The sequence below is a fragment of the Marmota flaviventris genome, chromosome 19 (assembly GCF_047511675.1).
Source record: "Marmota flaviventris isolate mMarFla1 chromosome 19, mMarFla1.hap1, whole genome shotgun sequence".
Classification (NCBI taxonomy): Eukaryota; Metazoa; Chordata; class Mammalia; order Rodentia; family Sciuridae; genus Marmota; species Marmota flaviventris.
Window position 1 is genome coordinate 23,294,621 of NC_092516.1, and position 16,881 is coordinate 23,311,501.

The 16,881-nt window shown below is 50.3% G+C and overlaps 1 protein-coding gene across 4 annotated transcripts in view; it reads left to right on the forward strand.

Annotated features, from left to right (window-relative positions):
• LOC114103055 (S-adenosyl-L-methionine-dependent tRNA 4-demethylwyosine synthase TYW1-like) overlaps nt 1-16,374 on the forward strand; it is a 112,778-nt gene extending 96,404 nt beyond the window's left edge. For all 4 annotated transcript variants that reach the window (XM_027948638.2, XM_071605338.1, XM_027948637.2 and 1 more), the window contains one exon: nt 15,354-16,374. In XM_027948638.2, the coding sequence (XP_027804439.2) occupies nt 15,354-15,575 (222 nt within the window). In that variant the 3' untranslated portion in view covers nt 15,576-16,374. The remainder of the gene's footprint in view (nt 1-15,353) is intronic.
• The last annotated feature ends 507 nt before the right edge of the window (nt 16,375-16,881 follow it).

The window sequence follows — 16,881 nt, forward strand, 5'->3', positions numbered from 1 at the left end:
TCCGGCACTTCCCCAACCAATGGGAACTCTCCGGGAATCCCCACGAGAACTCCAAAGTAGCAGGTGCCCGAGGCAGCAAGAGCCTCCCCATTGCCCGACAGTAAAGGTCAAATATACAATACAATCAATTCAGCATCACAGCAATTATATATAGCTTAACTCAAATCATCATCTCAATGGTTCGCTGGTGTCACCTTTCAAACATTCCCTCTGGCAAATGCCAGGCATAATTTTGACAGGCCTTGGCTCTCAACATCTCCCCCCTTCTGTTTAATTAAACAACAAGCAATGTGGCTTAGGGACCGTACCTGTTAGGTTGTCCAATACTACATGTGGTCCTTACCCGTCATCGAATGAGCTGACCTCAAGGCGTCAGCCTCCTGTCTAGGTTGGTACCATTGCAATTGGATCTTACACGTCACTGACTACCGGTCCAGCGTACAGCCATACTTGTGGATAGGCCTTTGCACCAGTGGGGGGATGAGGTTCTTTGCCTCATCTCTGTTGGCCCCCAAATTTGGCCTTTGCACCAGTGGGGAGGTGAGGTTCTTTGCCTCACCTCTGTTGGCCCCCAAATTTGGCCTGTAAACAATGAGCTATAATATCTTTAGTTTTTTCTCCGGCATGAAGGGAGCCCATCAAAAATCCAGAAGAAGTATCAACTGTAACATGCAAATATTTTAATTTTCCAAATTCTGGCAAGTGTGTGACGTCCATCTGCCAAATATGGTTAGGTATCAGTCCTCTAGGATTAACTCCAAGATTAACTTGTGGTAAAAAGGTCACACAAATTTGACATTGTTTTATTATTTGTCTAGCTTGTTCCTTAGTTATTTTAAAACGCTTTTGTAAAGTATTAGTATTGACATGGAACCTTTTATGAAAATTTATAGCTTTTTCTATTGTAGAGAAAATATGTATGTTATGTAGTTTTATCTGCTAAATCATTGCCCAAACTAAGGGCTCCAGGCAATCCTGTATGTGCCCTGATATGTCCTATAAAGAATGGGTCTTTTCTGTCCCAGATTAGGCTTTGTATAGTGGAAAACAAAGAGAAAACAGTAGAGGAAGGGGAAATCCTACCAGCATCTTCAAGGGATACTATAGCATTAACTATATACTGACTATCAGAAAATAAATTAAATACAGAATCTTTAAACATCACAAAAGCTTGTAAAACTGCATTAAGCTCTACCTTTTGAGCTGATTGTTTGGGTACTAAAAATGTAAAAGTTTGATCAGGGGTAACTACTGCTGCTGTACCATTATTTGACCCATCAGTGAATATATTTGGAGCATTCATGATAGGTGTTTTTCTTGTCATTTTTGGAAAAACTATAGGATGAGAAGACCAAAAAGACAACAAAGGGTTAGATGGTAAGTGGTTATCAAATGAAACATTAGATTTACACATGATTATTGCCCAAGTATTTAACTCATTAGCTAACTCATCAATTTGATCCATAGTATATGGAGTAATAATTTTATTGGGAGAAATTCCAAACACTCCCTTTGCTGCTTTTATTCCTTTGAGTATTAATTGTCCTACAGCCTCAGGATACCTAGTAAGAACAGTGTTAGGAGAATAAGATAAATGTATCCACAATAATGGACCTTCTTGCCAAAATACTCTTGTAGGAATATTTTTTGTTGGTAGTACAATAAATAATAAAGGCAAACTTATATCAATTCTATCCAAATGCATATTTTCCATATGTGTTCCAATAATTTTTAATGCCTTTCTTGCTTCAGGCGTTAACATGCGGGGTGAATTTGGATCTGATGGACCTTTTAGGATATCAAATAAAGGTCCCAACTCTCCTGTTGGTATGCCTAGATAAGGCCTTATCCAATTTATGTCTCCTAATAACTTTTGAAAGTCGTTAAGTGATTTGAGTTGATCTATTCGTATTTGAATTTTTGGTGGACGGACCATGGTTGAGGATAATAGAACTCCTAAATAATTAATTGGAAGATTTAATTGTACTTTATCTATTGCTATCTCTATAGATTATAATTTTTTAATAAATTTATAAGTGTGGCATAACATTCTAGCAATATGTTTTTATCTTTATGTGCTAATAATACATCATCCATATAGTGAAATATTTGTAGTTCAGGATTTTGATTTCTAAGTGGCTGGATTGCTTTGTTAACATAAATTTGACACATAGTTGGGCTGTTAGCCATCCCTTGAGGGAGTACTTTCCATTCATATCTCTGATCAGGACCTTCATGATTCAGTGCAGGGATAGTAGATGCAAAACGTGGACTATCCTCAGGATGAATTGGAATTGAAAAAAAACAATCTTTAATATCTGTAGCTAAAACATACCAGGTTTTTGGCAAAGCAGACAATTGGGGAATCCCCGATTGAGCAGGTCCCATAATAACCATCTCATTATTAATGGCTCTTAAATCTTGCAGTAGTCTCCATTTACCAGATTTCTTTTTGATGACAAAAATGGGAGTATTATGGGGAGATACGGAAGGTTGTATATGTCCCTCCGCTAATTGTTGTTTGACCAGGTCATGGGCTACTTGTATCTTTTCTTTAGTCAGGGGCCACTGAGGAACCCATACTGTTCTTTCTGATTTCCAAGTAATTTTTATTGTCTCAGTGACCCCTTCTGAAAACCCAATCCATGTCTATTTATTCCTTGATCTATTTGAATTGGTGCTGCTATACCTTGTTCTGGTTCTCCTTATCTTTTTTCTTTCCTAAAACCTTGTCTAGCCCTAATAGTGGGCATTTGGATTGATGTTATTTGTTAATGTCAAACCTAATTGATCTAGGACATCTCGTCCCCATAAATTTATAGGAAGATGATCCAATACATATGGCTGTATAGTTCCTTCACATCCTTCAGGATCCTTCCAATCTAATACCATTGCACTTCTATGGGGATTCGTCGCCACTCCTAGGCCTCGAAGTGTTTGAGTGGCTTGTTGTAACTGCCAATGTTTTGGCCATTCTTGAGGAGATATGATGCTAAGGTCTTCACCTGTATCCAGTAGTCCATTAAATTCATGTCCTTGAATATTTAGTTTTAGCATTGGGCGAGAATCTAAATTTAAAGACAGCATAGCCCAATCTACACCTGTGGAGCCTAATCCCCTGGAACCTCTTTCTACAGTACAACTGGAAAATTTATCATACAGGCTGGGTATTATTAATAACTGTGCTATTCTATCTCCTGGTGAAATTACTGATATACCTCTTGGAGAACTAGCTATAATTTTTATTTCACCTTCATAATCGGGATCAATTACCCCAGGACTTATCATAAGTCCTTTTAGTGTAGAAGAACTGCGTCCCAATAATAAGCCTACTGTTCCTTGGGGAAGAGATCCTTTTACTCCTGTGGGAATGATTTGAACTCCCATCTCTGGAGTTAGTACTGCTCTGGTGGAGGCGCAGATGTCCAACCCTGTGCTCCCTCTGGTTTGTCTGATGAGGGATCTAATGGATAATGTGTCCTGGGCACTACCCTGATGGTGTTGCTGGGTTCCTCCATTCTCGGTATATTTGTGGTTGTGGGCCCCGCAGCATTGGGCCCCCCTGTCCGTTTTTTGGCAATGGAGCCCAATGCTTTTCTCCACGATATCGTGGGTAAACACCTGGTCCTTGTCTGTTTTTTGATAACAGAGTACCCTCTATGGTGGTTTGAGAATGGCATTCATTAGCGCAATGTCTCCCTTTACGGCATCGTGGGCAAATACCCGGTATTCTACTCCTTTGATACCTAGCTTTGTTAAACCCTCCTCCTGTTTGTTCACAATTGTAGCATGTTTTTGGCCTGGCATCTAAAGCCTGTTGTACTGTAGCTGCCAGGACTTGCCCTTGTTCATTAATGTCTCTACATAATTTGATATATGTGTTTAAATCTCCATGTTTCCATGGTCTAATGGCCTCTTTACACCATCTGTTTGCTTGTTCAAAGGCTAGCTGTTTAATTAATGGCATTGCTTGCTCTCTACCCCAAAAACTCTGGTAGCTGTTTGAATAAGCCTATCTACAAATTCAGTGTAAGGTTCATTAGCTCCTTGTATTACCTTAGATAATTGACCTTGTAAATCTCCATGTCCTTGTAAAGTCTTCCATGCCCTAACTGCATCTGCAGCAATTTGTGAGTATATAGCAGGATCATATGCAATTTGTTGACCGGCCGTGGCTCTCAACAAAGAAACAGAAGACTTACTTAGGTCCCGGGAAGAGAGTTCCCAGGGCTTGGGGACCTAACGGGGCTCTGTCCCTGGAACTGGACTGTGGGAGCTGCCTTGTTCCTGCCAGGGTGGCAGCCCGAACCCCCCCGCCCAGCCCCCTCTGATAGCTTGCTGGGGAAGGTGGGCCACCTCGTTCTGCTGCCCACATGGCGTCCTCTGATACGACGGGGCAGGGTGGAGGCCTCATGATGCCGGACTCTCCACTCAGCTCCTTGGCCTCTGGTATGTGGGGGGCTCCTGGTGCTGCAGAGGAGGGGTGGAGGTCCAGCTCCTGCCCCGAGTGGGTTCCACCATGCTGCGGGTGGGAGTAGGGCAGGGTCCCCTGCACTATATCTACACCTCCCAGCAGGGGGGTGGGCAGAGGCCAGCTGTCCTCTTGGCCCGGGTGAAGTGTTCTCTCTTGCTGGGTGACGTGTTCTCTGTTGCTGGGCTGCCCTCTTTTTCTCTTTGGCCAGAGAGAGAAGCGTCTGTGGGGCTGTTGTGTTTCAATCATGTCCACTGTGCTTCTGCACCGTCTCCAAGGCCCACTCTGGGATACAGGAGCCCAAAGCAAGGGCTGAGGGGCTCCTCCTCCTGCTGTTCCGCAGCCCCGCTCCCTGACCTGCCGCCTCCACCTCTGCCTCCACTGTGTGGAGTCAGCGGAGCTCCCAGGAAGACCCAGGGGAAGGGCTCTGCTGCCCCTGGGCGGACTCAGCTGCCTTCCCCTGCGGTCTGGGTTTCCATCTCCCCAGTGAACACTCTCCTATTTAATATGCCGTATTTTTCTGATTCTGGAAAAGCTGACTAGCAGAAATAAGGATATTGCCATAAAACGGAACTTTGAAAATTCTCCAGTTGTGGCATTTCCTTCTTTATTCATTTCAAAAATTAAAACACTTTCTGATCCAGGAGAGCATGCAGTCCAAAATGTAAGGTGAGTTTTTAAAGAAAAAAAATTCTACAGGGATCCCAGGCCTTGGTTAATATTTACATTTAGATGACCTTCAGAGATCCTGTGTGAAGTTTGCAGGAGTAGCATGGAGTAGCCTCCAGAGAGCCTTGTTAGGATCTGTGCAGCTCGTCGGTACCCAGATCGCCCCCTGGTGGCGAGGAGAGCCGCCTGCTGTACCACAGGCCAGTCTCCCTGGCTGCAGTGAGTGCCCTTCAGTAGCTGGTCTCCAGAGCAGCCGTCCTGCCACTCGCTCACACTGCAGACCTGTGGGAGTGTTGCTGCTGGCAAGAGGCAGGCTCATCGGGGATCCAGAGCAGAACCCGTGTGGCACTCAGTGAGCGCGTCTGGCCTCACAGCAGAAAGGCAGGCAGCTTGGCGTTCAGGTAGGGAAACCTGCAGAGCTTGGTTCATGGTCATCAGACCACGATGAATCCAATAAACCCTGGTAGTTTCAGTTCAGAAACACTGCAGTCCTCTCCACACGTTGGTGACCACAGCCTGTTTTAGTGGCTCTCTGCCACGGAAGACAAGACCCTGGTGAGGGGCACACGTGCAGAAGTCTCGTGTTGGTTTTTGAAGACTTGATTGCTTATTTTAAAAAACAGACTTTACGTTTTAGAGCAGCTTTTTATTTATAGGGAGATTAAGCATATAGACTGATGGCCACATTACCAAAAGCAGTATTCAGTTTCAGTGCAATCCCCATGAGAATGCAAAGGACATTCTTCACAGAACTAGGAAAAAATAGTCCTAAAATTAATTTTGGAGAATAAAAGACCCAGAATAGCCAAAGCAGTCCTGAGTAGGGGACTCACAACACTTGATATTAAATTATGCCCCAGAGCTGTGGTAACAAAACAGCATGGTGTTGGCATCATGGTAACATGACATGAAGACCCATGGAACAGAGCAGAGGACAGGGACAGTCCACACACCTGCCGCCATCTGGCGCTGGAAAGAAGTATAGGTGGGAGGAAAAAACACCCTTTTAACAAATCAACGTTGGGACAACTGGAAATCCACATGAGGAAGAATGAAACCTGATCCCTGCCTCTCACCTGCACAAAAGTCAAATCACTGTGGATCAAGTACCTCGGAATTAGATGAGGAGCCTTGCAACTGCGGGAAGGAAACATAGGGGGACCAACAGTCCATCATAGGTGTATGACCAGCTTCCTTACCAGACCCTTCTAGCTCAGGAGATAAACCAAGAATCATTAGTGGGTCGGCATCCTGCACAGCAGAGGAAACAAGCATACAGAGAGAGAGAGCCTGTAATGGGAACAATCCTTGCCAGCTATAGGGGATTAATACCCAGACTACATGAAGAACTCAGAAAACCCCAAATAACCCAATCAGCATATAGGCAAAATATCTAAATAGAAACTTCTTGAAAAAAGGAAAGCAAATGGCCAAACGGATATGAAGAAATGTTAAGCATCTCTAGCACTCGGGGGACCGCATATCAAAACCACACTGGGATCTCCTCTCACACCCGTCAGATAGATGGCAGTGGTCAGAAATACCACAATAAGAAGTGCTAGTGAGGATGTGGGCAGAGGTTCACGCCCACATCCTAGGTGGGCCTGCAAGTCCACACAGTCACCCTGGAAAGCACTAAGGGAGTCCTCAAAAAGCTAGGGATGCAACCACCTAGGGCCAGCGTCCCACCACTCAGTGTTCATCCAGACGACTACAGCGTGCTGGAGGGACCCAGCCACTTCAGTATTTGTGGCAGCACCGCCCATCACAGTCAAGGCATACAGAAGTTAAAAAGAAGAGCACGGCCTGGACTTGTCCTGTGGTCAGCGTCTTGTGTTGGTGCTGGTGGTGTGTTGGAGTCCTCGACCAGAGTGGTGCGCTGCTCCAACTGAAGTCCCTAGGGCGTCTGGAGTTCCTCAGGCCTCCTTTCCTGTCCTTGCTGTCCTCAGCTTCACATCACACCCAGCTGTCACGTTTCTTTAGGTTCCTCTAGGGGACAGCAGTGTTTCACTTTCCTTACTTGATGGCCTGTCAGTTTTGAGGGCTACTCAGTGAGTTGCCTGTGGGACGCCCATTGTTGGAATCTGTGTTCCTCATGAGGCTTGGCTGTGTGTTTTTAAGAGAAAGATCCCAATACCTGGAGCTCTTTCCGTGGCGGCACTCCAGGGCACATGCACACTACCAGCATGGTGGGTGACGCTGTTGCTGCCTCTGTCAGGGGCCACGGCAGAGTGTAGGCCTCTCCTGTGGGATAGCTCTCCCGGCCCCTTGCTGCTTTCTCCAGGAGGAAGCCGTGGTGGGCAGCCCACATGTCAGGAGGGCTGTCCCCTCCTCCCCTGCGGGCTGTCCCCAGGCGCTGTCCTGGCGTCAGCTCTTCAGTGGCTCCTGGGCCCACCTGCCACACTGACAGCAGCGTGGGGTTTCCTGATTTGTTTTGATTTTCGCCAGCCCTTCTTACTTCTGGCACTATAGGATTCTCTAGGCTGATTTGTGTATATTCCTGCCCAGCCCCAGAGTCGGCCATTTCTCTTGGGAGCCTGGCTCCTTTCATTGTTGAATGGTATTAGGGACCAAGATTCGTGTGCAGGGGTACCCATTGCTGCTGGTGTCTTTTGGGTTCTCCCAGCTGGCAGTGGGGAAGCATGTGTGTGTTCTGACCTCAGGTCTGTAAGGATGTCTGTGCATGGCCTCTGAGGTGTCCCCTGGACGTGCTGATGGGGCATGCTAGACTCTGGCTGCACACACCACTCTGGCCTCCCCCGTGCTCATGTGTAAGTGCCGCTCTAGCAGTGTGAAGCCGGCTCCTACCGGCAGGTGTGCACCCTCTTAACTGTTCCACTCAGGACCCAGGTACAATGGTGTGGGGTCCCTGGACTGCAGCGCTCACGGCGGTTCCTTTTGTCTTAGCCTCACCTGCTGGGCTCGCTTTTAGATCCCTCGGTCAGTCCCTCTTACCCCAAGACAGAGGCCTGGCTCCGCCTTCCCTCCCCTGGTGTAAGCCACTCTCTGGCTCCCAGAGACCCGTCTCTGACAAGTGCTCACTTGCCTGCTGGGCCTCAAGCTTGGCAGACTCTCCTAGAACTCAAAGGCAGTGCTGCTGGGTGAGTTGGCACAGAGCACTTGCCCGTTTTCAGGACATGGCCGGCTTCCCCATGGCGGCCGACCACTGTACTGCTCCTGAGAGGTGGAGAGAGCTGGCGAGAGCAGCCTTCCACCTCCAGACATCTGGGACTGAACTCTAGCTGGGCCTCTCTCGTCCTTGGCAAGGCTTGAATTTTTCTAGCTTGAGTTTCCTCCTTTGGAATATGAGAAAAAACAGTATTTAAGAGTCAGGAGCCTCTGTCAAGATTCAGTGAATTAACACATGTATGATGCTTGTTGCGGTGACCGTAATAAATGCTGCTGGTTGTTAAGTTCATCAGCAGACCTTAAAACCAGACCATGATAATGAGACATGGCAGGAGACAAGAAGAGACCATGCAGGACGATGGCAGAAGAGGCCTCTGAGCGCCTGGAGGGAAGGCCACTACCCAGTCTCCATCTGCCACTGAGTGAAGAGTGAGGTGAAGGTAGTGGGTGGGGTTGGTCCTGCTCACCTGGGCGTGAAGGAAAAGCAGACTCGCACAGTGGGGACAAAGACGGCGTCTGCCCAGAGACACACCAGGCCTGGGGGCCGCAGCAAAGCCCAGGCAGGCCCTTGCCCTGTGCTGGAGGTGGACAGCAGTGTGGAAAACAGAGTGCAGGGCTGAGGAGTGGGCAGACTGCTGGACGCGTGGCCCACCAAAGGCAAACCTGGAGGATACAGACAACAGACAGGTAGATGGACGCAGTGAGCACAGGGCAGTGACGGCCTCCCAGCAAGGAGCTCCCAGGTCAGGCCCGAGGCCCAAGCCCCCAAGCAGAAGGGACGCATCCCCAAAAGCCAGGGTCATCCTGCCACTACAGACTGATGGGGACACAACAAAAAGAAAACCGGACCAATGTCCTTGACGAAACAGGCCAGAAGTTCTTGATGAAGGACTTGCGGACAGAATTCAACAGCACCTCAAAAGGCCACACCATGGTCAATAGGGCCTACTCCGGAGATGCCAGGAAGGTTCAGCAAATCAGTAAGTGTGACACAGAATCAGGAGTGACAATCCCATGACAGTCTCAAAAGATGAGGGAAAATCTCTGATAAAACTGAACTCCCAAAACATACTCAATAAAATATTTCGTGAAGAAAAAAATGAAAAATAAAAGTGAAAACCAGCAAAGGGAGGAACCACCAGAGATCCAACATTTCAGAGTCTCTGCAGGCCCGGTGGGAAGAGGAGATCTCACTGCACTGAGCTCGTTCATTGAAAGGAATAGGAAGTCAACAAATAAATACCCTAACATTGCATCTCAGAGACCTAGAAAAAGCAAAATTAACACCCAAAGCAGTAGAAAACGGAAAAAATTAAGATCAGCTGAAATCAATAAAATTAAAACAAAAAAAAAAAAGACAAAACAAAAAGTTGGTTATTTGAAAAAAATAAATAAAATTGATAAACCCTTAGCCAAACTAATGAAGAAAAGAGAAAACTCAAATCACTAAAATGCTCTATGAAAAACTAAATATCCCACCGGACACTACTGAAATACGGATGATAATGAAAAACTGTTTTAAAAATTTACATTTTAATAAAATAGGAAATCTGAAGACATGACATTTCTAGAGACATATGACCTGCCCAAGTTGCATCAGGAAAACAGAAAAATTTAAACAGATCAGTTTCAAGCAGTAGAATTGCTGATGCCATCAGATCTCGCCAGATGCCCCTGTTGAGGAGATGAGCTGGGTTCAGAGGAGTGAAGAAAACAGCGAGAAATCATGCAAAAACGTGCACATGAGTTTCCCAGGTCGCGGGTGGGACTGCTTTGTGACCTTCAGGGTCCTCTTCCACACTGGAAGGCAAGAGAGAGCGCACACCTAGAATCTCTTTATTTTGTAGGGGGACACACAGAGGAGCTTGATGGAATGTTCTTCACCAAATAAGGCAGGGGGTAGGTTTCAAAGGTGGAGCCTTGCTTCGTGGCGTCTTGTGGTCAGCAGATTGATTGACATCGCGGCACGTGACACCCATCTCAGGTGTTGTGTGGGATCACAGGGAGAGGGAGAGGAGAGCACACTTGTGTCGCACAGCCCAGTCAGCGTGCAACACCAGGCCTGTCCCCTCATATGGCTCCAGGGCGCATAGCTCGCACACACAGCCCACAGGTGGCTCGCGACAGTCAGAAGCCAACCAAAGAAAAGCCCAGGACCAGATGGGCTTTCAGCCAGGTTCCACCAGACCCTCATAGAAGAACTCCACCAATGCTTCTCCAGGTACCCCGCGATACAGGAAAGGAGGGGACCCTTTCAACCCCAGTCTGTGACATGACACGGGAAAGGAGGGGACCCTTCCAACCCCAGTCTGAGAAGCATGACAGGCAGGAGAGGTACTTTGGATCTGCAGGTCATGCTGAGGAGGCAGAGCCAGATCCCGCCCCATGTCTGTCCTCATGGCCAACAGGTACCTTGTGTTTGCACAGAGGAGGAACTGGGCCAGGGGCTGCGCCGTCGCGGGCTGGTGGAGCTGAGCTCTGGGGGAGCACCCTGTTCTGGTTCTGCAGAGGGATCCAGGGGGGCCTTCCCACTGCAAGGACAGTCACCACTTGCTGCTCAGGGCGTCTATCTGTCAGACCTGTGACCCTGGAGGGGGCAGTTCAGTTCCCTTGAGGTGCGTGGATGGCCTCAGGGTGGGTGCTATGCCTGCCTCTCTCCTGAGGATGCAAGACACTGAAGGCTACAAGTGCTGACAGCCCGTGTCCCTGCAGTCTTGTCTCGGTCTTGAAGGGGGTGGGGGTGTGGGGGGCTGAGAGACCCTGCACTACTGGTTTCTAGACAGACACTTATTTTAAATGATTAACTTGCCCTGTGCACCGTTGAGTGGGTCACACGGTTAAAGTAGTGGAGGGGACGGTGCGGAACTAAGGCAGGCTCCTTTCTGCTTCCGCTTATTTGTGGGGCCTGGGCCGCGGCTTTGCGCAGAGGCAGCTTCCTGCGTCCCTGTTGCCGCAGCCCTGTTCACCATGGAGCCACGGCCCTGGTGGCTGCTCTGTTTCCAGCATAGCCCAGCAGTGTTTCATTGCTGGGACCAAAATGCCTAGCGAGAGCAGCTCAGAGGAGGGATATCTATTTTGGGGTCACAGTTTCAGAGGCTCAGTCCATCGTAGGTCAACTCCATTGCTCTGGGCCCAGGTGAGGCTGCATATCCTGGGAGGCGGGAGGCGGGGCGCTCAGCTCATGTGGGTGTCAGGGGCCAGGAAAGAGGCAGGGCAGCCCCACGACTAGCCCTTCCAGCCACTGCCCACCGGCCCACACCAGGACGGACTGATTGGTCACAGCTGTCACATCTGGTCATTTCACCTCTGAATGTCCCTACACTGACGGGAGGTTTGAGGAACACCCTCAGATCCAGACCATGACACCTTCAGTTTCCTTGGAGCTAATCAATATGTGATGGTGATGATGATGAAGATGGCAACGAGGATGATGTCTAGGTTTCTGCATTCTTTAGTGGATTCAGCCCTCAGGCTCTCTGCCAGGGCAGTCTGCACTGGACTCTCAGCATCTTGGGTTTCCCATGAGGTCCCTCTCTCGGAGCTGTCTTTCCAGGGACACTTTCTGATCCCCCTGTGGTGGGCAGGTCCCTCTCTATCCAGGTCTCCTTGGCTTCTCCCCTTGAGAGCTCTCTGGTTTCCTGGGTCCTGTGTTTCTGTTTGACTTGTCCCTACTTCATGGGAAACGTCCTCCCGGGAACTACTGAGTGTGCGACAGGTGAGATCCTGGGTGTCTGCAGACGTCACCCTCCTCCACCCTGTGGAGGGCCCGCTTCTGTGGGCTGGACGGTGCTCTGCTGCACGCAGGTCAGTGCAGTGGGAAGACTGGGGGCCCCGTCCTCCCTGTGGTGCCCAGCCTGGGTCCTGCTGGGTCTCCTCCGCTGCCACCGGGCTCCATGGTGGACCTTTCCATCACTTAGTGGGGTTTCCTGTGGGATCACAGTGAACACAATCTTTTAAACACTCTGGTATCAGAGACCCTATGCTGTCCCTGCTGTGTGAGAAGGAGAGGAAGCAGTGAGCATGGGCCCTCGGTCAGCAGCATGGTGGCTCCAGGGAGGCAGGGCCAGGGCCAGGGCGCACTGCCCCGCACAGCCTGGCTCCATCAGTCAGGGCCATGCCTCACTGCCTTGCCCCGTGCCTTGAGACCATCCGTGACCTTCTGAGTTTGTAACTCTGCATAGACCACCTCCCCGTGCTTGGATTGGAAGAGTTCTTGAGGCGGGATGACCTCATGTCTCAGGACACTTAGCCTCCAGTTTTATGATTTGGATTTAATGTCCCTGTTTATGCCGCTGTCATTAGCAGTGTCTGCGTCAGTCATACTTAACTTGACCTTTTACACGAACAGTACGACTTTCTCTGAGCTCTTTGTATCAGGTACTTCTGTCCTCAAATCGTCATGAGAGGTCTTTGGGGTCTGATGACTCGGGGTTCATTTCAGATCAACCTATTATGGACTATTTGTGCCACCCCCATCCCTGACCCCTTGTGTGGCTGCATGGAGACGGGGCTGGATGGGATCTGGGAGTGGGCCTGGTCTGGTAGACCCGCGTCCTTGAGACAGGGTTCACCCTCTCTGAGCCCAAACCGAGGAGAGGCTGCGTGGGACACAGCCAGAAGGCAGCCACTGCAGGCTGGGAAGGCCCACCCTGTAGACAGTCCTCCTGGCCAGGCCGCGGCAGCCAGAGCCTCAGGGCCTTCTGGTTTGTGTTCTCAGTGGCATGTGCCAGGTGTCAGCTTCCAGTTGACAAGTCTGTGTACCTGGTTTCTGCATTCCAAACCAGCTGGAGGCCCAGAACCAGTAAGAATGGGTTCCCCCAGGGCTGGACTTCTCCCAGCACCCGGAGTCCGCCAGTCTCCTGAGGTGCAGCCAGCAGTTTTGTGATACATGTAGAATAGTTTATGGGTTTTGCCTGCCTGTGTGTGTGTCTCAATGTGTCTGTGTGTGTATGTGTCTTTGCATGTGTATGTCTGTATGTGTGTGTATGTCTGTGCGTGTCTGTGTGTGTGTGTCTGTGTATGTGTTTGCATGTGTCTGTGTGTGCACACACACGTGTACCTCCTAGATTGAACTATAAAATATGTTTTTTACCGTAGGCTGGAATAAAAAGGAGAGTCAGGTCTATTGCTCTAGTCCAGACAGACCCTTTAGTCCTCAGGCTGTCTGTGGCCAGTGATCACTGATGAGTCTGAGGAGGAGGAGGCCTGGGGTCATGAAGGCTGAGGGGCCAGACTCTAGACCTGGAGCTGGACCCCAGAGGGACAGGAACAGCAAGGAGGGCTGTGTGGCCTGTTCTCACAGACACAGCTGGGAGCCCCAGAGGCCCCCCGTGGGGCCACATTCTGGGTGATCGTTGTCTCCTCCTCTGCCCAGGGCACATGCCAGGTGCTTTGTGGTCACCTGTAAAGGGCCTGGGTCAGGTGCACAGGCATGAAGGGGAGGGAGTGGCAAAGGGCAGCCTTGGGGGCCTCACTGCTGAGGTACGCTGACGAGTCTCCTCCTGTGCTAGTCAGGGAGCCCTGTCTCCATAGGAGTGCGGGGGCCTTCTGCATGGACACACTGAGACGGTCCTTTCTGTATTGTGCAGCCCGTAGCAGCAGAGTCCCGTCCTGTCTCCCAGGACGTCAGTGAGCAGGTGGGGTTTTTTCACCCTGGTCTTCTAGCTTCGCTTAGAGGTCAGGAGGATGGGGCTGGCCTCAGTGTCCTGAGTGATGGCTACAGGGTGGGTCAGGGCCTCCTCTCGGCCTAATCTTGGCTGGTGGGCAGTGCGGGAGGTCACTGCAGACAGGCTGTGAGGTGCTACCGTTGGGCAGCTAAGGAGCAGGGACCTGTGGCACAGGAGCTGTCCTGGGCTAAAGGGATGGGGGTGTGGCGCTTCCCAGAGAAAAGACAGGGACCTGACGTGCAAGCTGGTGCAAACCAGACAGGCAGCATGGGAGCCTGGAAGGTGGGGCCTGCTCTCTGGAGTCCGCGGGTGCCTGTGTTCAAATGGGTGGCCATCTCTACCACCCTGGGCCGAGACTTGGGCAGACAGCAGCAGCTGGGGGAGGCCACAGCTGGAATTGGCTCAGTCAGTGGAAGACGGTGGCCTATGAGCAGAGCTTCTCAGGAAGATGGTGGGGCGTGGGTGTGAGCACCAGGGGAAAGGGTCAGCTCCTTCCACAGTAGTGGGTGGAGAACAGTCAGGGCCTCCAGTCTGGGAGAGATGAAGGAAGAGAGCCCTGGGGGCACTATTTCAAAGAATGGTCTTCCAAGGAGATTTCTCAGAGCTGTTGGGTAAGAAATTAGATGCAACAGTAAATTCCAAACCCAGGAGCCTGCTTATTTTCAATAATTCCTTTTCAGCTGGACCAGGAAGCTCTTGCTTGACTTGGTTCATGGAGTTAATCAGGCTCTGTTTTCGTTTCTGACAGTTAACTGTCAACGGTGCGTTTCAGCACAGCGGGTACACTCTCCACGGTGCTGCCAGGCAGGCGCTGGGGGAGAGCCCTTACAGCTCAGCTGGTTTCCCCGAGAACTGCCTCAGCTTTGCCTTCATTCCTCGTTGACTTTTGAGAAGCAATTTCCTTAAGAGTACAAATTGGATTATTCCTCTTTATTGAATTGGCTTTCTGCTAATGAGGTATTGTATGCATGTTGGACTGGAAAGGCTGGTTGGAGTCATTTAGCATTTCAGAGTTGGAAGGCATTGATTAGGGCTTTGCTAATAACTCAAGCGGAGTTTGGTAATAAAAAGGCTTCTACCAGATGCAGCTAATAGTCACAAAAATCCAGCCAGACAGAAGGCGGCTGAAGGACTGAGGTAGCTGGGCCCTGAGCGCTGGCAGCACTGGGCAATTTGATGCCCGTCAGCAATACTGTTCCCACAGCCCCACCCGGGCCAGGACATCTCCCATCCCACAGCTGGTCCTCGGCCCGTGGGTTGCAGTGCCCAGGGGAAGCGCCTGCCCATGCTGCAGGCTGCTCCGTCAGGAAACCAGGTGTGGAATGTGGAAGTGTTGCCTGACAGGGAGAAAAACCAGGTGCATTAGTGCCTTCCCCGTGGATGGTTCCCCTTCTGACCTGAGGCTGATTTCTTCCCAGTTTAAGATCGAGGGAGAATGGTGGACGTGGATCGACTATGGCCGCTTCCAGGAGCTCGTCCAGGAGTACGAAGATAGCGGTGGGTCAAAGTCCTTCAGTGCAGAGGACTACATGGCCAAAACCCCTCCCTGGGCTTTATTCGGTGCCAGGGAAAGAGGCTTTGATCCCAAGGACACAAGACATCAGAGAAAGAACAAATCCAAGGACGTTTCTGGATGTTGAGCTTATCTGAATTCCGGATGCGGGAGGACAGAAGCGAGGCAGCCCCCAGGTTCTCGACCCTGCAGATCTCGTCTCCCCCATGGCTGTCCTGTGGGACTGGAGACGGCCACACACTTGGTGCCTTGGAGCAGCTCCCCACTTCTTGCCTGGACTCTGTGCCTCCCCGCTGTATTTCTGAGAGGAGGTTGTTTGGGCAGGGAAGAGCCATGACTAGGATTTAACTAGTGGTTTTGAATCAGTCTTTGCGAGACGTCCGGAGTGTCACTCATGGGAGCCTTGTGCAGCGTGGACACAGGCCCCACCTTGGGCCCTGGGCTTCTTGTGCCCCTGGTTACAGAGATTGGCTCCAGCCCTTCTCACAGCCTGCGAAGCCTGTCAGCTGTCAGTTTGCAGATCTCTAAGTACTGCATTGATTACATCACTGTGCACCACTGGAGCTTTAGGAAGCTCTTCTGGACCGCACTCTGCCAGTCCCCAGGTCCCCACCGTCACCATGGGACACGGTACATGGCCACATGGAGCAGAGGCGTCCTCTTGCCAGAGGGGTGCCTCCCAAGGGCCCTGGGCCATCTGCCTCCCTGCGCCCTGGGCTTCTGGTTGGCAAGGCCGCTGCCTGGGCCTCCTCTTGCCACTGGGGTCCCCCCTGTACTCTGTGGCCCTCACTGAGTCACACAGTCTGTTCTTGAAGGCTCAGGCTTTCTCTAATGGAAAACAACACACTCAATATTTTTTTTTTCAAGTTGTCAAAGTTATTTTAAAATTCTTTTATCTAAAAATAAATGAAACGATCTTTTCTGAAGACTTGGAGCACAAATATTCTCATGTGCCCAGCGTAAGGTCCTTCTGGTCCTCTGGGATCTGAGCCCTGCCAGACCCACCTCCTCACGCGGCAGCTGTTCTGTGAGGCTGAAGTTAGATTCATAGGTGATGCAACCTTCCTGCCTGCTTAGTTGAAAAACGATACCGTGTTTATTTCTAAGTGGCAAGAGTCAAACACCTCTCCCTTGTGACGTGGGACGGTGAATATGGGAGAACCCTCTCTCTCTCTCTCTCTCTCTCTCTCTCTCTCTCTCTCGTTCTTCCACTGTCTGCTTCACTTCTGAGGCCAGACGTGTGGGGGATTTCCCCAATGACCGACGGCGCGGCTGTGACCTGGGGTTGGCTCAGTTCTGACACTGACTAGAGGTGGCACACAGCCCCCGGGTTAGGGGCTTGGTCCCGACAGCAGTTGGTTAGTGGATCCCTGAGTCACTGAGGCTGCAAGTGGGGGGTCCCCTCAGTTCCCCTCCTGGGCCTGGTAAGTTGC